The 24029-nt window shown below is 39.7% G+C and overlaps 1 protein-coding gene across 4 annotated transcripts in view; it reads right to left on the reverse strand.

The window, feature by feature from the left end:
• The window catches only part of LOC112160343 (A-kinase anchor protein 13), a 145348-nt gene that overhangs the window by 46166 nt on the left and 75153 nt on the right, over positions 1–24029 (reverse strand). For all 4 annotated transcript variants that reach the window (XM_036211357.1, XM_024294791.2, XM_024294790.2 and 1 more), the window contains exons 10-12: positions 16432–16486; positions 6598–6743; positions 1992–2353 (exon numbers count right to left, since the gene is read on the reverse strand). In XM_036211357.1, coding sequence (XP_036067250.1) covers positions 1992–2353; positions 6598–6743; positions 16432–16486 — 563 coding nt within the window. The remainder of the gene's footprint in view (positions 1–1991; positions 2354–6597; positions 6744–16431; positions 16487–24029) is intronic.

Consider the following 24029-nt stretch of genomic DNA (forward strand, 5'->3'; position numbering starts at 1 on the left):
TATAGTATCACATAAGAAAGTTTTTTTGTATATTTACTGTAGTTTTGCTAATAAATGCGCATTTTTATCAGTTTTTCCAGTATTTCTGTTTTTACTCAACCTACTTAAATAAGAACCTATTTATTTCACAAAATGATCAATTTTCTGGGTTAAATTAAACCTTAGTTGGCATTAATAACATATTTATTTAGTATTAAATGTTTGCTTGTCATGTTTATGAGCCGAGACGTCTATTTGTCTGGAATTTCAGAGCAAAGCTTTTATCTCTAAACCGTTTTTTCTGTTTCCACTCAGATGCGGTTCAGTGCAGCAGTCATGTCAGCTGGCTAAAAACACCATTGATCTCTGGACACACTGATGCCTCAGTGGTGCAAAGAGAACAAGAGGTGCACTTAAAATGTGAAGCTACGTTCACACCGCCCTCGGCAACGCCGTTCAAGTGACCACTGTCAGTGAAAGAAAGGTCTACGTAAGCTCTCGTAAACGGCTGTTTCGGGCTTCCACATTCAAAAGTCTTGCATTCACGGGAAGCTGCTAATATTATTAAGACCGATTTTATCTAGCCTTTGAGTGTTGAAAGTTTAACCAGAGGAGCTTAGACCAATCAGGGACTTGATAGTCACGTATGGATCAACTGATTGATCCCCAACCAATTTAAAATTGACAATTAATAATTTAATTATCGCAGTTCGTGCCAAACTGCAATTAAGACACCATATAAGTCACGTATAGGAATAGAGATAAACATGTAAAATGTAAATGTTTGCTAACGGTTCTTTAAGTTTTCATAATTACATTTGTGCTTACAATGTGTACTTTTGAGTTTCAAAACTTTGTAAAAATGTTCCTATATTTTTTTCATGTTTACATTCTGTTTTTTCCCCATTCTTTTTAAGCTGATCCTTATTTATATATAATATATAGTATGAATTTTAACATCACTGAGTAATCCCAGTGATATAACTTGATATTAAAAATATTTTTGGCCTATTTAGGACTGTCTATGAAAGGTGATTTCTAAAGAATGTAATCTCTGCTTATTTTTAAGTTTAGACACTTCACACTTAAGGGACTGATAGATGTCTAAAAAATGTCTCAATGATACGATTTCTGCCTAAAGAGGAAAAATAGCTAATAGGAAGCAAGAGGTCGAACCTTTGATCTCCATTAAAATATGGATTTTTGTTCAGAACTTTTTTTTCTATGGGTAGAATAATAGTAAGGCTTTAGTTTGATTTCCATTAAAACTTTTTTTTTAATTTTACAAAATAAGATTGGACAGTGATGTATGAATATTTTTTTAAGACAGAGCTGATTATTTAATGACGGTGTCCTAATTTTTTTACCACTGTACACAGTGTCAAGCTCCTTTTTTGTGTGTTTTTTTTAAATAATAAACAATTCTCTTTACCTATTTTTTAAATGCACTATAAAGGTCTGCAAACATTATCCAGAAAGAGATTTATAAAATGCTTTTGATCTCTAAAATCTATAAAACGATTGGTAAAAAAGAAAAAGAAATAGTTTCTGAAAAAAAAACATTTGTGATTGAGACAGTACCTTCAATTCACACTTGAAATTTTTGTTTAAAGTTATTTAAGGAGGACCTTTTTGTTTATCTATGTCAGTAAGAAAGAAAAACTGGAGTTAAAGCCTTATTATTAGCCGGGCTACTGCTGAGCATACGACTGTGCACGTGTGGTCCATATGTTCAAATGATGATTTTTTTGTCCCTGCATCAGTAAGCACACTCGTGGTCCCTCCCTGAAGCCACCAGACAAATGGTGACACAGCTGCTTACAGCAGGAGGATGAAGCGTCCAACATGGCGTGCAGGGAACAGGGAGGAGAAGCTCTAATAACGCTGATGTATGATCATATCATCTGGATCTACAAGCTCTCACTGGCAGCTGGCGGGAACATCCGTTAGCAGCTTTTTAATCTGAAAATCCTTTGTTCAATAAAGAGCTGATGGGAACTTGTCCCACTAACCTCCTCTGGTTCATCTCAGCTTCTCCTGCGTTGTTCTTTCCTGGACCCCAGCTGTGGCGGCGAAGGGGCGACAGTGACCGGATGCTGTTTCTCAACAGAGAGGAGCGCCGCGGGACCTCCGTCACCCGGTCCTTCGCCTCGTCCTCGGCGTCTCCGGCACCTCCAATATTTCCACAACAGTCGAAGCTTGTGGCGGGCGAAGCGCCGGTCTGGTTGACCTCTTCTGGGCTCCAGCTGCAGCTCAGGCCTTGGCTGCCCTCCGGACTGGAGCTGGACGGGCCGACGCTGGTGGTGTCGTCCGTGGAGGAGCAGGAGACGGAGACCTCACTGGCACTGTCTCCAACTGTCACTGCCTCATCATTCTGCAGAAACAATGCAACAGAACTTTCGTTAAAGCCCCACTCTGATGTTCTTGAGACATTTTGCTCATGATGGAGGACTTAAAGTTGCATTTCTGCGTATTTCTTTGGGATAAGGAGCTGACAAAAAAAAAGCAATTTGAAAAGAACCATATTTGTTACGTAGAAAATACAAGCTTCCTGCTCTGAGCTCTCAGCAACAGAGAAGCAAAATGTGGGCAGGATGGCTCCACACCAAAGGTCCCTTCCATGGCCAGCCCTGGGCATTGGCAAAGCTAGGCGGCTGCCTAGGCTGCCAAATCCCAATGATTAGGCTTTTTTTTTAACAGTTTGACACTTATTTTGTTTGAAAATTAAAGGTAACAATTAAAAACATAGATGAAATAACTCAAAAGTTTGACATAATCAATAACTTTGCCTGGTGCAGCATCCCTCTTTAGCTGCCGCCGTCTAAGCTAAGGTGGGGGAAGGAGGGCCGTGTGGGGTTGCCGCCGTTAGACCTTCTTTACAACTTTAAAGATGAAAAAACAGCAAAAGAAGCCCTCTTGGACAGCTTTAATGTCAAAAAAGGAAAGAAGAGGAGGAAGAACGGGCTCAAAGCAGAGGTCGGTCACCGTCTGTTTTATTTACACAAAATTGCTTGAAAATTTACCCCTCTTGCATTTTGGTCGAAAAAGATGAATTTAACTAGTAATTTACTTTTTTTTACCTGCTTTAAACTTTCAACAATGAAAAACTTTAAATCTTTTGTAGTGAAAATGACTTTCTTAAAACCTACTTTGCTCTTAAATACAGTTGGTGATGCAGTGGTGATGGTCCTGCCTCCTAACTCTAAGGTCCTTAGATCAAGTCTTGCCTGGGGCAGTTATTATTGTAAATAATAATCACAAGTGGTTATTATTTAAGTTTTGATCATTAAAATAAATAAATAAATAAACTATTTCAGACAGCTACGTTGTCTCTGTTCTGGACAGTGGTGGTGTTGTGGGGGTGGGGTGCCAAAACCCCTTTTCGCCTAGGGCACCAAGCTGCCCATGGCCAGGCCTGGTCCCGTCCATAACTCAGAGGGGAATTTTTGATGAATTACTGCCATTCTGCAGGAACCATGCTCTAGAAAATTACACATTTTTTACCATTATTATTTTGGCTAGAGATAGCATAACTATAACACAATAACCACATTGATTTTTATTTCCTTGTGTAATTTTATATAGTTTTGTACAGCACTTTGAATATCCTTGGGTATGAATTGTGCTTTTTAAATAAACTTGCCTGCTTGCTTGCGTCAAACTCCTTCCTTAACTCTAAGTACAAAGAGGGCGGGGTGCAGAGGTAGAACGGCCAACCTCTGATCAGGTTCAGTTGCCACCTTGCCCACCAATAAGTTGAAGTGTCTTTGAACAGGACATTGAACCCCACATTGCTCGTGGTGGTTTTAGGTTGGCCCCAGGATGGGTCCATGGGCGAATGGGACCGACTGTAAAGCGCTTTGGGCCTTCAAGGAAGGTAGTAAAGTGCCACCTAAGTATGCACCATTTTGCAAATAAGACAATTCAAAACTACAAAATCCAGATTTTTTGTCTTGTCTGTTAATTACCATTTACAACAGTGAAGGAAGGGAAAACTATAAAGACAAACATCCTTCGTTTCCCTTTTAACGGCTAGGTCGATCACATCAGCGTTTCCTCAACGAAGCATGAGATGAATTCAGAGAAGAATGGCAGAGCCGCCTAACCCACAGGAATGGCACATAATGAGGACCAAATGGCAGAGCTTAAGGATAACGAGCCAAAGCCACTTTACAGCAGCGCTGGCATTATAACCAACACCAATAAACGCTGGGGAGAAACAACGCTTTGGCAGATGTTTGAGTCATGGAGTTGTTTCAAAGTCTATTTACAGACAGTCCTGATGGCAGGGCTGCTGAATACACTGTATTTGTACGTGCATAAGATGCACAAACAACAAACGATTTCTTTCAACAATTAGAACAATGTTTAGTGTTTGGTGGGAAATGCAAAAAGAGAGATTTTCTGACATCGACATGAAGCTGTGAAAACAAAGCATATGTGTGAAAAAAATTACCCTCTGGCCTGCACTGGTGGGAATAAGTTCCAGCTCAGACACACACAGTTTTGTAAAAGTGCATTCAGAGCTAATTCATAGGTGTGAGCTTTAACTGGGTCTATTGTGCAAGCAGCTGCAGCGTGAGCACCGAGCATAGAGCAGCCTCTGTTGGAGAGCTGGGAAAGAAAGATCTGCTTTATGCAGCGGACACAACTTCCTCTGGGAGCGAGAGGACGCCCGAGCTTGCCTGTGTGTGCACGGAGGGTTCACACCCACTGCAGTCAATGTTGGAGTTCAGTCAGGGGAAAGCATGGAGCCGAGGAGTTTTAAAACTCTTCATCTTTCAGTTTTTTTGGATTTTGCTCATCTCATACACCACAATATACCATATTTTTCTCCCAAGGGCACATGCATGTTTGGCCCAAGTCTCAGTGGGATCAATGCAGTAACCTTTACAGCTATGAAACAGATTCTCACACAGAAGAAAGGCTTTTTTCTCCTCAGAGAGCAGCAGAGACATTAATCCTTTCTTTCAGAATTCAGTTTCTGTGCTCTTTGTTTTAAACGAAGGCTTTGGGCTTCATGACCCATTTTTTCTGTCTGCAGTGTCCGGACCTTCAGCATCACACTGGGCACTTTCAGACAGCGCAAGCGGCATGTTCAGAGCGGTTTATAGCGAATACATGACACATCTTTCACAGGACATCCAAAAGTTTAACACAGTCAGGAGGTGTGAGGATTTCAGCTTCACCGAGACTTTCACCAGAATATAGAATGAACTGAGAAGAGAGAACCTGCGATTTTTGAAACATGCTAAAGCCTTAGCCACAATTGCCCTTACGTGTGAATCTGGGGTGTGTTCGGTCAAAACATAGCAAAATCTGCATGGGGGATTGCCAAGTCTCTTTAAGTCCCTTGTTCTTGGGGAGGGGCATTGGGGTTTCCCCTCTTCATGTGTATGTTCCTGAGTAGGGTTGCTCCGTTTCATGTGTCTGTTTCTGAGGAGAGTTGCTTCTTTTCATTTGCATGTTTCTAAGGAGGGATGCCTGGGCCACTCCTCTTTGTGTGTATGTTCTTGAGGAGAATCGCCAGGGCCGCTCCTCTTTCTGTGTCAGTTCCTTAGAATGATCACTCCTTTTCATGTGTATGTCCCAGAGAATGGTCGTTGGGGTTATTTCTCTTTATGTGTTAGTTCCTGAGAAGGGTTGCTGGGGCCGCTCCTCTTCACCGGTATGTTCTTGGGTAGGGTAACTCCTCTTCATGAGTATGTTCCTGAGGAGGGTCGCTCCTCTTCATGTGTATGCTCCTGAGTAGGGTCGCTCCTCTTCATGTGTGCGTTCCTGAGTAGGGTCACTCCTCTTCATGTGCACATTCCTGAGAAGGGTCGCTCCTCTTCATGTGCATGTTCCCAAGGAGGGTTGCCAAGATGGCTCCTTTTTATGTGCATGTTCATGAAGAAGGCCGCCGGGGCCGCTCCTCTTAATGTTTATGTTCCTGAGCAGGGTTTCTCCTTTTCATGTGTATGTTCCTGAGAAGGGTCGCTCCTCTTCATGTGTATGTTCCTAAGGAGGGCCACTCTTTTTTGTGTATATGCTTCTAAGGAGGGTGGCCTAGGCCATTCCTCTTCATGTCTGTTGCTGAGAGAGGTCGTTCATGTTTCCTGTCCCAGAGGAGGGTCACTGGGGCCGCCCCCCTTCATGACAAAAACCTGCAACACTTGTGCAGGTCAACCCCATACTGGTGCATGTGACTAAGGCTTTGGCAGATGTACTGACGTCTTCAGTCTTGAGATGCTGATTTTTAACCAAATCTTAGTTTGAGAAAAAAATAAAACAGCAACTCTTGCCCTGTGTATGATTCTACGGAGGATGCAAACAGCTATCGCTGCTGGTGGGTGAACCTGACGTTTGGACTGCAGCCAGAACCTGCATCAACACGGGCTCTGCTGCTAAGTCAACGTGAACAGATTTGGTCTGATTTAAAATGCATTTATTGATCGCTCTGCAGCTCCACTCTGCAGGGAGCTGCATGTAGCCACACATGGAAACTCAGTGGGGATTTTTGGTCATAAATGTTTACACTTTTTAAAGAATCAAATGGACTTAACATGTCATTTCAACAGAAGTCCCTGCTTGTTTGGAAAGGAATTATCTCGTTTAAAGTTGCGCTGACGTACTGACCTTTCTGAAGACGCTGTCGTATCCAGGTTCTGCGTTCAGCAGGCTGTCTATGTCGCTGCCAGAGTCTCTGTGAGCAGAAGACGGACAGCTGGTGGAGCTGCTGGCTCTACTGGTCAAACTGGGAAATACTGAAGCTGGTGAGCATCCTGAAAGACACACAAACAGCCAAAGTTCACCCTCCTGAGAGTGTCGTGGGACAGAAAATGAAGCAGCAGCAGAACAGATCCTGACATTTTAATTGGAAAAACATCCGTGCGACAGGTAATTAATATGAAAATCATTTCAGGCAGAGCCTTTAGCCGTTTAATTGAAACTTGCCACTTTGACAAAACTGCCCTCTTCCAGTATAAGCAGGTGTGTTAGACATCTGTGAAAAGGCTGTTGGGAATCTGTGAACGTGTGAAAAGCCTGGCAGGCCATCCGAAAAGAAGTTGAAGAGAAAAGCGCTCATGTGTGCGTGATTTAAAAGCTCAGAGGGAAGAACTTCATTTGGAGAAAATAACTGAAAACGCGGTTTGGGCGCTCTCTTTGAGGCACACTAACAGGACTTTGTGAAGTTTTTCTGTGTTTTCCACTCCAGCCTACAGTTATCTGGCGCAGGCAGTTCTCAAGCCCACTGCTGTGTTCCTGAGTCACCACTTCCCCAGTGAATCACAGACATGCAGACAACTTCAAAACATCCCTCACACTCCAAACCCTTTGGAGTCCTATCATCGACTCCCAGGACTCTTCAATCACTTTAGGTGTTTACCAGCAGCCCACTGGATGCAGGTTTTAAGTTTCCGCCCAACGGTTTTCATCTCCCTGCTTTTTTTCAAATAAACAATCTGCTGTAAAGTTAGGTTTGCGGGGGGGTCATGATTTTTGTACATGTAAGGAGATTTAATTTCAGGCTAACGAAAAGACGGCGTGTGTACCAAAGCGCTTTCTTTAGCCATCTGCCAGAAACAACTGGATGAGATCAGCCTGCAAGTTTGTTTTTGCGCATGAACGAGGACTATTTCTGGATGAAAAAAGCGGATGTTATTCTTTTTCTCAGAGGAATATTTTTTACTCATTGCTCTCATGAGAGCAAGAGGAAGTAGCTTTTGTAAACGTGTTTGTGTGTTCATCCTGTAAAGACATAAATTATGAGAAACTAAAAATGAAGCACCTAAATATCTTACGATGGAGAAAAGAAACCTTAAAACAGGTCAGGACTGGATGCACACTGAAGACACTCTTTTTCACTGCTGGAGAAGGCAGAACACCGTCACAGGTTTATTTTCAGCTTCCTGAATGTTGCTTTTATCCAAACACCTCTGTGACAGGCTGCATTTAATTTAAATACTGGATGAAATACATTTGAACTTCAGGATGACAAAAACAGAACACCTTTATGGAGAGAAAAAATCTGATAAGAACTTCTTATCTATCTGGGAAAGAGCCACAACCTCACAACTAGACAGAGGTAGGATAAATTATCTGTATTTCTGTCGATGAAAACATCTAACCACAGCCTGACATGCACACGGTGACGAGAAAAAATAAGATGTGTTGCTAGTTACCACATCGTGCAAACTTACAACCTGCAAGAAAGCAAGATCTTGAAAATGGTCTCTGCAGATGTGTGGGCTGCATTTAACTTAACGGAGGTGTTTGACTTTTCCTCTAGTGGCGGTGACACAAGAGGATGCTGGGTGTTTGTCACTCGCACCTGTCCACTAAACCTAACAGGGGGCTGTGAGCTTTAACAGCTGTCTTCCTCCCTCGGTTATAAACAGACCCCCCAACGCACCCACAAACAGAGACGCACACAGAAAGGGGTCCAGCTAACAGGTGGAAAAGCCTCTGATAAATTAGTGGGTCGCTGAGCTCTCACCAGCTGTTGGCTCTGCATTAAATTAGAAGCTGTTTAGATGAAGTGGCTCCACAGTCGTGGAAACTGCTGTACTGTTTAATCCAGACTAACTAGTCATCCAGTCGCCTTGGATGACAATTTTTGGATGAACAAATATTCTCTCACACCAAACTGCTTTCAACAACTTAGGAATTCAATCTCTACATTAATACACATGTTGTTCTTTTTTTAAATAGTCGAAAATCTTTTTATTTTTTTTTTTAGCTAAAGTGGAAATCTCATTTAGACATTCCTGTTTTTACCAATACTGATTTTATCAAGAGTTTGTGCAACATTTTAAAATATACTATAATACTAAGGGTGTATTCAGACTAGAATAGTCAGTTGGTCCAGAGTGAATCCTGAACCTTGTGTTTGGTCTGCATTCAGATTACCGTAAACTGGACATTTTTGTTTGTAAACAAAACCCCATGACTAAAGATCTCTTCAGTCATTGGCCAGGATTTACAAGGGCGGGGCAAAGCAACGAGAGAAAGAATAAGAAGTCCTAATAAGTTTTGCGATCCTTGTTGGGATATTTTACTTATTCAAACTCTATATTTCACAGACCAATTTTGAACGTCTGCATCAATGTCAGATTCAACACTTTTTACTGATACTTTGGTGCAGCGGAGGCGTACTGCAAAGAGGTTACGGAGGAGGGGACAAAGAAGGTACGCTGATAAGTTTTTATGACACGGATTGTCGTGAAAACTGTGTGAGAAACAATGTGTATCACATAAAAGACATTTTAATGAGCTGTATTCATTCTACCACATTTCAAAAATGTTGTATCTGATCTATTCTGCTTATATTCCGTATTGACTGGCTATGATGGTCGTTATGACCAGTTGCAGAGTATTTTTACTGAGAAAATAAAGAGAACTGGAGCTCAGTCTAATTGGAAAAAAAACAGACTATCTCAAAAGATGGGTCAGAGAGCGGTTCCTGGTCCCGGACCAGGGTCCACTTGAGTGTATTCAGACTGAAAATTTGTATGAAGGAAACAAACTCTGGGACACTTTAAGTGAACTAAACGCGTGCAATCTGAATAATTTGCTTTATTTTTAAACAATTTTGTTATGTCGGCCAGTCAACTTTTTAAATAAGTTATAATACTTGAATTTTTTTTTAAATCTTCATAATTTTTGCCTTATGTTTACTCCTGGTCTTTGCTCTGCTACATTAACACTAGTGCTGAATCATACAACTATTTACCTGCAGATAAACTGAGATACTTGTTTTTAACGAGCAGCTGACATGCTGGTCTCCACCACAGTACAGGTGCACTCTAAGTTTAGGACAAATTTCCAATCGTTTGGTTTTTAGGGACAAATAATAAGCATCTTCAGTCAAAATGTTGACGTTTTGTTAAATAAATAAATGTCTCTAATATAAGATAACACATTTTTTATGACTTATTACAAATGATTTTACTCTTGCGATGCCAACAGCTATACTGTGAGAACTGATGGATGGCTAACTTACAGTTTTACCTGCTCTAACAGAATTGTATCTGCAATAAACAACCATAGCTGAAAACTATGGAGAAAAACAACAGAATCAGTTGTTGTTTTACTTACAGCTCAATTTCCCCAGTTATATAACTTGGACCCTGAAAATTTTCCCCTGAACACTAAAGCTGAGAAACCACACTGGTGCTGAATGCACTGAGTGATGGTAAGTATACAGAGCACATCTTGTGTTTTGTTTCGTTTATTTTCAGTTGCTGTGACAACGGGAAAAGGCCGAGATCATTTCATAATCAGCTATAGGTCGGCCATCTGCAGTCAATTTTCTGGATTACACACCCATTGACAGATTCAACCAACTGTTGCAACCTACTAAACAAATGGATTAATAAATTGCGCGTGAAACTTGTTTGAGAGGCTCCAGACATTACTTCAAAATGTTCAAGATGATAGATTCTGTTTAAAGAGTTTATGAAAGAAGTGGACAGGACTAAACTGGGCCAAAAAGGAAGTTTTTTTCCACAATAGATGGAATATCCTGGAACATCAGAGTCAGCCTTGTAAACATAGACTTAAAAAAACTCCCTAACTATCAATTTTGGTCATGAAAAGAATAATGGGGTGTAACGCTGCTGGTCCAGGTTTGTCCTAAAGTCTAAAAACATATGTTCTGTACACACGAGAAACGCTGTGGTGGTATCAGGGTGTTCTTTTAGTTGTGTTTGTTTTAGTGAGGACTTGCAGTTAAATATGTGCATGTTCTTCCATTTTGAGCAAGCTTTTTCCATGACTGTCTTTGCTCAAACGTCAAGCTTGACTAATTTATTATGGGGGAAAGTTGTAAGTCAGCAGCTTCTGAACACTGTGTCTGATGGCTTAAAACTGTCTACTAAGAGCTGTCACCGATCAGCTAATGTTCAAAGACTAAAGCCTGAAGTCACAACTGTCCTTAGGGCTAGATCAGGCTTCGGCAACCTTTAACAGTAAAAGAGCCATTTGGGCTCGTTTTCTACGGGGCAAAACCTAGAAGGAGCTCCATAGTCTTACTTTAACCCTTGAGAAATTTGGATTTGCATCCATGACCCTCATTTTTTTAAATAATATTAATTATGTATTTTTGGCACAAACAAAAGCACAAATATAAAAAGAACCTAGAATCTCTCGAAATGTTATTTTTATGTATGTTTTTTTACTTTTGACAGGAGCTCAAATAACCTTTTTTCAAAATAAAAGATGATCTGAGCCAAACAGGATCATGTCAGTGCAGTTCTGAACAGCTAGAAACCAGTGTTGTTTAGCATGAGATAATATGTGCTTTTAACTTCTAAAAAGATCCAACTTTTTACCAAAGTTTTACTTTGCATATAAAATCTGTTCATTCTGGAGGTAGCATTGAGCAAACAAAACGTCTTCAGGTTAACAGGGATGTAAAAACCTACATAGTTTATCATCTATGTGCACCTCAGCCTTCAATTTATACATTTAACTCATTTAATTTAAGAAATGCTAATTAAATAATCCTTACTTTAAAAAATTGGTATTTTATTTTTCTTAAGTTTTTTTTTTGGCCTCAACAGTCTTACACTGCTAGGTTTTATTATTTTAGTTTGGGTTGGACCTTGGTAGTCTTAGTTTCTAGGCTTTGTTTATTTGTTTTCTTTAGGTAGTTTTGGTTAAGCAGCCATTATCAGGGAGCTGCTGACTCAGACGGTCAACATGACTGGGTCAGCAATCTTTCTGATTTATTTTATGTTTGGCCAAGGAGTCACCATGGAGAGATAAAAGATCCAGATGTGGATCTGGAGCCGCAGGCTGCAGACCTCTGGACTGGAAACAGGCTGTCTCATGACAAACTATAGGCAAACCTGTATGGGGCACATACGAAATGTCAACGTCGTAGACCATTTTGTGAACCCATAGAGCAGAAATATTCGTGCACATTTTTTCTACGGGTATGCTGCAGGTGACAGGTCATAGCAACTATTATGCAGAATGGGTGAAGTAGGTGAGATGCAGGCATAGTGTAAAGATTTTTCATTTTTTCAACAGTTAAGCCAACAGACTTGTGTGTGCTGTTCACATAGGTGCCAGCTTCTTGTGGACTCCTAACATGAAACCTCACTGACAATCAGAGTGTTAGTTGTGAAGGCAATCCTAAAGTCTAAGGGGCACTTAAAACTCAGTTCCATTGGGTAGTCCGGTACGGTCCGGTCTAGTAAGGAGTGGTAGGGTACGGATCAGTTAATTCTGGTGAGTGTTTCTGCTCAGTTACGCCTCGCTCCCACTGAGCCGTTTGTTTTCACAGAGCGTGGTGTCGATTCCTGGTGGATCTACCCTCCACCGTCCCGGACAACCCAAAATCTCACAGCTGTGACTGAGGCTTTATGTCACTCTCTCACTGATCCACAGAGTCTTATAGACAGACCATAGATGTCCATCTAAGACACACTTGACCATAACAACTTGGCTCATTTTGTGCACAGAAGGTCTCTGGGTTTTCTTGTGTGTGAAACACTGTCAGGAATGAAGTTCAGGTTGAATACGCCTTGTTTTCAAGGTATTCCTGAGGCTATGTAACAACATTAGCACACGGGCATAGCGGCTTCTCATGCAGCGCTGCCTCAGGGCCTAACGGTCACGCTCGGCCAACAGTGGTTTTCAGTCTTACGAATGATAGAAGTTTCCCTTAAATATTTATTTCTCTCTCAGAGTTTGGCTGTGCTGAGTTTGACCGGATGATACAACCAAAGCAAAAGTGCTTTCTTTATTTTCCCATCAGAATAGGTCTTTTTAACTTCTACCTCGGGGTTTCTTGAAATTGAATCTTAAATTTCTTGTTTTATTGTTGGGCAAGAAAACGAGACAGAAAATGAACTGCAATGTGGTCTATTGTTTAGAAAAGGCAGTATTGTCTGATACAGGATTTCTTCTCAATGATAAGTGGTTTGAATTTAGAAAGAAAAAAAAAAATCAGATCATTTAAATTCACACCCCCACACAGCAAACGGAAGGGGTGCAGAGGATTGGCTGGAAAAAACAGTGTGGGAAGAAAAACTCTTGACCTTGCTGAGGTGGTTTTAGTGAGCAACATTTTTAAAAGTGATTTTAATTGCAAGATGATCAACTGCAGTTTATGGGAAAAGCTTAAAATATGATCTTTGGCAGCAGAAACTAAAGGCGATACATTAAAACAACCGAGACAAAACTGATTTTATGCTTTAATTTAGGAGTTAATAAAGTTCAAACTTAGATCAGTCTCTGGTGTAAAAGAATTTTACTGCTTTTTATATTCAATCATAGCCCCCACGCAAATTTTACAAATTCCCAAAAATTTGAGAAAAACATTTTTAACTTTAACATTTTCTTTAATTTTTTAAGCTACAAAGACATGACAGTAGAACATAGTGTCTGACAGATAAAACCTTAAAGAAAGAAACAAGTAAACTGGACGTATGATTGGTCATGAATGTGTATCTGAAGAACCAAAGCCAGTGAACAAAAATCTGTGTCCGATTGTCATACAGGAAGTCTTTGATCTAATATAGGCGAATGGAAATCCCCTTGGACAGAATATATAAGTGGTTGAGAGGTCATTTAGAGTTTCCATACATGGAATCAACACTTGCTGAAGAATGATTGAAGAAGTTGAGTACTGGTACTATAGGCTGAGGATTTGAGAGGTGGGAAAAACCACTGACTGAGAACTGGACTGAGTGACCCCTCTCCTCTTGCGTTCCAAATAGGAAGTACCTGCTAGCTCCAAGAAGCCAAAATACTACAGACTTCTATAGAGAAATAAACAGCTATTAGTCATACTATTCATCAGAATAACCATTCTTGCTCTGATGTCTTTTCTTAGCATCTTCTTGCTAATCCTTTTTTTTTCATTATATTTTTTCTTTTCTTGCAAGTTATAAACTGGCCAATCAGATGCTTCAGTAAAAGAATGTGTTGCCCACTGGCCCCCACCTCAAATATTTGTTTGGCAGATTGGTGACTATAGTTGCCTTAGAAACATTGACCCAGACCGACTCGGACCAATCACTGTGGTCTGGCTCCAAGATGGTGTTGTCCGTATCGCAGAAAAATTGTAACTAAATTGACTTAATTTCACTGGAGCCAGACTAAAGGGATTTTCTATGGGTGACGTGACATCCGCTCTGTCCAGTTCTTTCATACAGTCAACGGGGCAAACCTTTTGGTCAGATTGATTAAGTTATCAGTTATCAGTGGTTCCGCGGTGAAGTGTGTAGAGTAGGATTTGGAACCAGCCTGTAAGCATGTTCTTTACATTAGAGCAAAAAGGATTTCTTTTTTTAATTTAATGTACTGGTTACCGGGTGAACTGATATGGCTCCAATATTCCAATTTCTACTTTTGAAACCAGCCTCTGTAAAAGTGCACACTTACAATTTTGGTAGATAATTTTATACTATAGAGTAATTGTATATCATGATATAGATTGTTTTATATCACAATAACGATTATATATATCACGATATACCACAATAAAATATATGTTTATTATTATTCTCTAAAAAAAATGAAAAAAATGTCATTGCTTACTTTTCTCTGACTTACTTATTGTCGCCAAGCACTACTATAGTGTATTATTTCCACAGGGTGTAAAGTGCACGGGGATCATAATCAGAAACGCTTGTATATTTTTTGTTTTATGAATAAATACAGTGAATCCCATTCTGAGTCAAAGATTTATGTGCTCTGCCAAAACGGATAAACTGGAAACTCTCCAAATACAGAGCAAAAGAAAGACACAGGAAGAGATATCCAACGAGAAAGGAAGTGATGTCAGCCAGCTGCTACTGTACAGAGGAAATCCCACCTATTCCCTCCCTTCCATTTTACTTCCATTCGACAACCCTTTTCTCTGTACTCTATTGTTCTTTCTTTCTTCCTGTCATCCGTTCAGAGACACTTTTTTCCTCTTTCAGAAAGACTCGTGTCATTTGGGTTGAGGCACAGATAAAAGGCAATTTGTCTTGAGCTTCATTGGTCTGTGGTGGCTTTACTCATCATTTTTAATATTTTTGATAGGACCCCTGCAGTCAGATTCATTTTATAATGATCAATCCCTTTTCTCTGCACTCATTGAACTTTTACTGTCAGCTTTTGTTAAATACATTAAAATCCCCACCAGGTTTTTAAAGGATGGACACAAACAGCTGGACATTTTTCCAAACTCTATGATAAAAATAGATTTAGAAACAATTACAGAGAAACGCATTCCCATCAAGTTCTGTTCAACTGGAATCAGGTTAATGGGATTCAGTTTTGTTTTGTTGCCGTTTATTCATCCGTTCATTTAAAAGGCACCTTACAACGCAGACGTGCATGAACATTAGTAACCTGATTTTATCGAAGCTGCGTTAGCATCACAGCTCCACAAATCACCATAATTTCATCTGTATCCACATCTGCATGTAGGACACATGCAACATGGTAAAAGTGACCAATGCTGTAGATAGATATGGTCAACTGATTATCATTATTTTGGAAGATAGGTGCTTTTTTTCATGCCAAATCACTCAAACTACTCAATTTTCAGAGCTCGCTTGAATCATGTTGGGGGTCACAGGGTTGCTGGAGCCTATCCCAGATACTGTTGAGCAAAGGTGGGTTACACCCTGAAGAGGTCACCAGTTCATTGCAGAGCCACACACACACTGTCATGCACATCTAGGGGGAAGTCTGAGATACCAATTAACCTATGAAGCATGTTTTGGGACTGTGAGAGGGAGCTTGAGAAAACCCATTCATGCACGAGGAGAACATGCAAACTGCACACAGAAGAGACCCAGCTGGGACTTGAACCAGGGCCTTCTCGCTGTAAGGATAGAGCACTAACCACTACGCCACAAAGTTCGCTGTACCGATTTGTCAGAGAAAATACAAACAATAAAGAACTTTTAAAGCAGATAATGTTGGGCCAAGCCTTCATTTATGTGCTCTGTCATAGTGTTATAAAGATCATAAACTTACATTAAAATGTTTATCATCAATCTACTAACTAAACTAAGGCTTTGGGCTAACAACATTTTAGGATAAATGTGAACCACACACCAATTTTCACCATCAATTCTGTATACAACTGAATTTTCGACAATCTTTGACGTCAAAAAGGCCCAAAAATGAGCCGTTTGACAAACTGTTTCCTCCAGAAGCTTGACAGCTGATTCACAGGCCAAGATCCAACAACTAAAAACCGCTGCTGGAGTGCTGGAGCATAAACAATGTAAGTGACTTTTGTTTGTGCCAAAGAAAACGGACTGAGAATCCACAAGGCCAAACATCAGTCCACTGTCATTAGAGCTAAATGGCTTTCAGGCCCAAGAAGCTCTTAAAGAAACGCTGAGACAGAAATGACCAGCAAGGAAGTAACGTCTCAATTCAGCATGCGGCACAAACACACTTATGTTATCAAAAATCACAAATCACAAAGCTAGAGGTCAGTGGAGTCCTTACCTGAGTGTTGAGTGGTCCACGGCTGCTGGAATGACGCCTCTCTGTCTCGGTGGATCTGCCGAGAAACAGGAAGACACTGAATCAGTCTCACCGACATGTGATTGCCACCGCAAAGAAATGATGGTGCCGACCAGCGTGTCTGCTAGGAAGTGCTGCGCCTGTACACAGGATAGGAGGCGACAATAAGACACCCTCCATGACGCCGGTCTTAAAGGCTATTGGCAGGATTTAGCCGCTGCAGCCGGGCTCGATCTGGCCCCCAGAGGAAGTGCCTGGAAAGACCTTACTTTTGTCTACTCTGAGCCCCTCAGCAGTCACACTGACGCTAAGTCAAACACACCGCCTGTCAGAGATCTGTGGTTAGTTGTGAATACACAACATTGTGGCTAAGCTTCGTCTGTGGTCTGCGTGTCTATACAACAGCTGTGTGTCACTAAGCCACAGGCAGTTCCTCCTCACAGGCTAAACCTGAACACTTTGGTAAGAAACTGAAGATATCCGACAGTGTTGAAACAAGATCTTCATTTATCTTGAACTTTATCAATGCCCTGCGGATAACGTTCTCCGACTTTGAACAGACCGTATTTATAAAACCTAAATGGTAAAAGCAGCTTGTTTGTGTAAAAAGACGTCTTTTTGAGCACAAACAAACAAAAACAGGCATTACAGGTTTTAAAAGCAGGCCTGTAAATCTGATAAATGCTGAGCAAACAGCTCCTTCCTTGCAGTAGTCATGATCCCTCCTCCTTTGTACTTCTTTCCTGACGTTCTTCTGTTTGTTTCCTTCTTAATTCTTCAGTGAGCTCAGATTAAAAGATGGCTCAGATCAGCAAGATGCCGCGTTGCTCTTTCAACTATAAAAAGTCTAACAAATTATTAATCTGTAATTCAAAGCTTGTTTTCAGCAGAACTTGAAGGTTACTAGTTGAGATATAAGAAGTTCAAAGTTGTTTTCTGTTGTGCAGAAACTAACACCAGTCCTGGAGATCATCACAGGGACTAAAGTAATTCAGAGATGGATCAAAAACAGCAAAGTTTGTTCTACATGCTTTTACTTTGGAAAAAAGGAAGTGCAGTTCATGTCTTTACTTTTGACTTTATAAAAACTGATAAAAGACCCATTCCAACCATCTTTGGATCCATTTTCAAAGTGTTCCCAGTGGTCTTTTCATTATGATTATGCTGTTTTTAGCTAAAATAAAAAAAAAATGTCATTTTCTAGGACATAGTTTCAGCAGTGCAGCAGGAGTTCTTCAGAAATTCACCTCCGACTTGATGTGAGCCTGGCTTCATTTCCCATCATCCCTTTGTTTACATTCTCACGCTAGCTTGCATACCCCCCCACATCATTAATAGAGCAATAAAAATGACGAGAAAGTTTGGAGCTATCCAGTTGTACAATTTAAACCAGATTCCAGCTCAGACGAGGAAACAAAGACGTACATGGATCTAGTCGTCTACAAGTGGACACATCGATACAGAACAGAGTAGGGAGCTTGTGTACCAACTACTAATACAAGCGTTTTCCTAAGATACTTTTACATATGTTCCTAATTCACCACGATTTGAAAAAAAACGCAGATTAAATCTTAATTTTCTTTTTATTTCTTCATCTTGAGAGAAATGCTTCAAGAACATGTTAAAAACAACAAAAACATTTTTTTAAGTGGGTTTTTAAAGTAGATGATTTTAGGGTTCAGTAACATGTTAAATCTCTTAAATTATCCCAAAAGAAAAAGAAAAAATGTACCAACACCTCCAAGTTTTACATTACAAGCTAAACTGTAACACAAAAAATATCATAGATTCATGTTTTGTCTCTTTATTTTTAATAGATGTTTTTAGATTATAGGAAATAATGAAGTAGAAGGAAATCAGGGGTATTTATTTTAGATTGTATGAAGAATAGATATAGGAGAATCACTGAGTAAAAGACTTTCTGCTGCTTAGATTTACAGAACACTTTCTAGGTCCAATTTATTCAGCTTCTTTAAGTTTATCCAAACCAGTTTAAAAAAATTGTGAATTTATGTTACCTTAGGAGGGACGTCTAAACAATTTTTCCTTGACGTTCCATATTTTCAGTCTTATCCAATTTTTGCCATCTAATATTAGCTTTTCAACAGGAAAATCTAAATCGTTTGGAGGTCTCCTTTGATTTAAGTCCACAATCCCACATGTAAAAGAATGCAGCACCGGAGGCAGCCATTGCATTAAAAAATGTTTTAAAAACCTTGTAAGGATTCTGTCTTACTTATGTCAGCAACACTGAAGTCCAAATGACTAACTCCTTTGAGTTTATTTATTTTTTAAATCAGATCAAGGAAATGTCAGTTTGTGCTTAAAAATACAACATTAAAAAATAATGGATAATTCACTAAAAAAACTGTTAAAATGACTTTTTGTTGTATTATATGACTGCAATGTTTGACATTTCAGCAGCCAAGACTCAAGGTCATCCTTCATTATGAATATTCACATTCTGTACATCTAAATAATCTTTTTTAAGTTATAGACTAAAAGAAAAAAAGGAGAAAAACAGGCAATGCCACAAATAAAAAGAGGAAAAACAGATCAAACAGACCTGTGCTTGTGGGACAGAACCAATTATGAAAGGCATAACCTAATAAAATGCAGCATCAAGAAACCGGATGAGAGAGTCCAAACCAGAGGCAAGGTCAACTCATGAGGGGTTTTGAAGAAACCAACCCCGTGCTCTCCCGGCGCTGACACAGAGACACACAGAGAAACTCTGTTGTCCAGGCCTGGGAGCGCCCGTGACTCACTGTCGCCATATTTTCACGTTCCTGCAAAAACACCAACAAATCCTCGCACACCAACTGGATTCCAGTCTGGGCACCGCGTTCCAGCCAACAGAGCGCCATGCATGAGCCCACAGGACAAACACTCGTGTTGCATTTTCTCCCTCATCAAGTCTCGCACGCACACAACAACCCCCCCTCCACACAAACAGACACACAACACACTTCTTCTTTTCTCACAGCTGTGTTCAGATATCAAACAGGGCCCGCTGAGAGAGAACAAACACGCTGACGAGGAAAGATTAGCTGGTCGCAGAGGGCGCCAGCACGCACCAAAACACACACACGGGGGCCGTGGAGGCGTGCACGCGCTCTGCTGAAGGGTAAAGCAGCTGCCAGTGATTGCTACAAATTACAAAAAGCTTCATTCGCCGACCTCGGAGCAAAAGAGTGACAGCAGAACCTGGGAAACAAAGGACTGTGAATAAATTGGAAATTAAAGCCCAAAAAACGGAGCCAAAGTGGTTTGATGAGTTTTAATGGTGCGTGTAACCGTCAGGTCGAGCTCTTTGCTGCTGTATAAACAGCCAAGCAGGTCGAAGCAAGAAAAGGGAAGTCGTGGTGAAAATGACAATCATTTATAGAAGTTAATGTTGGCAGCAGCTAAAAAAAAAATCAAGATTACGAGAATATAAATAAAATTGGAGTACAGTAGTCAAAACTATGGAAAATAGCGTAGTATGAAGTTATTGACTGTATGATCCCTCCCCCCATGTGCTCAAAAATGGAATTACCAGCTAGCCAATAACCAGGTTTAAAATTGTATATCGACTGTATATGAGAACCGGACTGAGTGACCACTCCCCCTGGCATTCCAAACAGGAAGTACCTGATGGTTCCAAGAAGCCAAAATTCTATAGACTTCAATAGAGAAATAAACAGTCATCAGATTTCTCAGAATAAATATTTTTGTTCTGCTACTTTTTTAAAAACATGTTTGATCGTCATCTTTTTTGTTGTTTTTTAACTTATAAACTGGCAAATTCGATGCCTCGCTAAAATTATTTGATCTCATGATAAATATTTGAAGCCTGAGATAGACCAATTCTCTGGCGTCCAGTGTGTATTTCCAACAAGCTCACCCCTGATTGGTTGCCATAGAAATGATGACTTAGACCTTAGACCTACTTAGACCAATCACAGCTTACTAACAATGTCTGGTTCTAATATGGCGACATACACACCACGAAAAAAAAAGCGGGAGCTGACTATAGATAAGATCACACCTGACATCATTGGCCAGAGGCTGGAATTATACAACTATACCCTACTCCAAACAACAACAAAAAAGTGTTTAGATGTGTAGAAAACCAGTTTTTAAAGCGTAAGATGGAAATAAAAACATAACTGTTAGGGTTGCAAGTATTTTTTTTTCCCAAAAGATATGGGAGAACTTCCTGTTCTGGACGTTGATGACTGCAGTCAAGTCCTTTTGCAAAAAATGGTAACTGAATTCACTATTCACTACATGCTGAAGTCCAGTTCTCACATACAGTCATTTATTCTGACACAAATGCAGTAAAAGTTATTGAACAATAGATATAAGAAGCCGCATAATATCATATGCCGCAAATAAAGAAACAAACAGGACAAATGTTTTCAAAAGGTTGGTATGTTGAGTTCAAAGCAAAAGGCTAAAGGTGTAAAATGAAGAGGCCTGCAGCGCACTCGCCGCTTCTGAAAGCTGGCAGCACAGATTCGGCGCAGCCTGGTGCATATTTGTAGTGTCGGGGGACTTTAAACTGTACCTAGCAAAAACACATCTGGTTTAAAAATAAAAGGCGCTCTAGTGTGTGTGTATGCAAGTGTGTGTGCTGGAGTGGGGCATGCGGGCCTTGGACTGCTGCCTCGTCTTTGAACAGGCATGCAGCCATCGAGGCTCTGCAGCTTGAAGGGTGCTACGGCTGACAGAATGACTGTTTCCAGCCAGGCATGAAAACTGCACACGTTTCTATGCCTGAGACTACAGGCCTGCAGATGAAGTCGCTTTGAGAGAACCCTGGAAATGCTCCTCTGCTGTAAGAGGGCCAAACCGCTCAAAACAACATGATTAGAGAAAAAGAGAGAGAGATGAACTATGAGAAAATGGGTTGAGACTTTGAAGGCTGGCAAACACACGCAGCAACTGCTCATGAAAACATTAGATTAAGAATCCTGCAGAGAACATTTGCTCAAAGGAGAAGATGAGTTCCTGAACTTTGAAACAGAGTGAGCTAAATAAATCAACTAGAAAAGTATATATATATATATATATATGTGTGTGTATATGTAACTTAGAGGTAAAATTCTAATGAACTACTGCCACTCTGCAGTAGCTATCTCCTAGAAAACAACACTGATTTTTAAAGTCCATCATCTGCATTAAAAGATGACTTTGAACACTTTGAAAATAACTCAAGAAATGGGTCTTTAACAAATCCAGATTTTAAAGGAGCATTAACTCCACCAGGACAATGAAAATAAAGTCATGGAGGATGTCAAGTTCTGTGGTTTGCATTCAGTCTCTTTAGTACATCAATGCCAGCAGTAATTCCATCCAGATTGGTGGTTTCTGGAAAAACGGCAGAAACCCACTGCAGGTTGGCCCAATCAATGAATTGGTGATGAGTGTTGGTCCTCATCAGATGACCCAGACTACGCTGGACGTCTGAACGGACAGATAATTTCTTCCTTCCTGATTTGTAGTTGGCGCAGAGCACAGTGGTTAAATTTTACCCGTCAGCTGATGTGGAGAAATCTCATTAAACAACAGCTAGAAGAAGACGCAATTTTTGAGCTCATGAGACTTTAGTCAATAACTAGATTGTGGGACATCTCTTTTGTTTAGGCAGTTTGAAGCATCAGTGTGGCCTACAATCATGTTTTAATTAGGTTATGTATACACTACAGAAAGAACGGCTGACTTTGGTTTAAGTCCTTCCCCCAGATAAGAGCAGGACGGTTTGCACACATTTACATGGTGATGTTGACTAAAATAGTCTCAGCTTTTTCACTCCGAGTGCGGTGATGAAGTGTTTTGTGACTCCAGGCCAGGAGAGATGCTGGGATGTGAAACGCTGGTTGGAATGAAGTCATTTGGCCCGATGCCGGTTTCCATCTGGGGCCTAAGGAAACCGTTAGGCCGGCTCTGCCTTTTCCCACACCACTGCCTCTCTCTCATTTTCTCCTCTGCCTCTCCTCCTCTCACGCTCATCCTTATCATTTCTCTGGAGTAAAGCGGAACTGACCTTTGAACCACTGTAGGAAGTGACAGAAGGCTGGAACACAGGTATTCCCCCTCTCTTTGCTTCACTATAGATATACTTTTTTTGGTTTGTTGAGGCTTTTTGAACATTTTTTTTTACTATTTTACAATTTGCTTTAATAATTTACCTAAAAAACTGTTAGGTTTTCTGTTTTTAGCATACATAATATGTGTCTTGCTATTACAACCTCAACTACATTCTTTACAAACAATATTCACTGTATATTAGAACAACATATATATATATATATATATATATATATATATATATATATATATATATATATATATATATATATATATATATATATAAAAAAACTAATTTCCAGATAGTAAATTTTGTTCATTATTTTACTGTACTATTCAAAAAAATTGACAAACTGTTTATATATATACAGTATATATAAAAACACACACATATTATATATATACATACATATATATATATATATATATATATATATATATATATAGTATATAGGTATATACACATATATAGATATTATAATATATATGTGTATGTATATAAGCACATTTTTAAAAACAAAACAAAGACAAGGTCAAAACAATGACACATGTATTAAAAAATCTGTTGCTATCTGTTTTATTCCATGTTCCTTTTGCTCATGTTTTACCGGTAAAGCAGAATCCGAATCCTTCCCATAACTCTCCATTTGTAGGGGCATATGTAGTTGTTTATTAAAGGGTCAACCCTCTAAGCGGAGAGATACAGAGCCCTCAGTCACAAAGGGGTTCCGCGCCGCACTGTGCCGCGGAGGAGTAGTACTTTTCCTCTCATGGGTGTGCTCTGAAGCACAGAAGTTTACATTTAAATGTAAGTAATGGCTTTTTATTTTAGCACAACCTTTTTAAAATTAATAAACAAGTATTGTTATTTATTTCTGAGCGCTAGCAGTTCCGCACTAACGTATCTAATGGGAGACAATTGATGATCCCATCTTGTGGGAAGACACTATTTTCCCTCCATTTGGAGGGCTAAATGTGGGGGTAGGGAGAAGCCATGGTGGTAGGAGAGTTATTTGGATTCTGCCTTAAATTTGGCACATTTTGTCAAATTTGTAATTTGGCTAATGTTTTTATCTCTCCGTGTTCTCACTGTGACTTTTTTTTACTGCTGACTCCTGCACTTTAAAATTTTGTGTTCTAACATATATCAAAAGGATGTGAAAATTTTAAATAATTTCTCTGCTTTATTTTACTATATATACTGTGTTGTTATTTTTATTTATTATATTTTATGTGAAAATTCTGTAGTGTGAATTCACATATTAATTAGCTTTCAGCATGTTGGCAAACATATGTAAGTAAATAAAAATAAAAGCGAAGCTCCCCTCGACTATATACAATGTTCCAAGGATTTGTTTTGTTAAAAAAAAAAAACAAGGCAAAAACTTTAGAGTCTGATTAAATGAAATGTAACACCATTTCTACATCACTGTAAACAGCTGACGTGATTGTCATATTCAACAGTGAGATCAGGGACTACTAAAGTTTGAGTTGAGTCAGTAAAT

The sequence above is a fragment of the Oryzias melastigma genome, linkage group LG3 (assembly GCF_002922805.2).
Source record: "Oryzias melastigma strain HK-1 linkage group LG3, ASM292280v2, whole genome shotgun sequence".
NCBI lineage: Eukaryota > Metazoa > Chordata > Actinopteri > Beloniformes > Adrianichthyidae > Oryzias > Oryzias melastigma.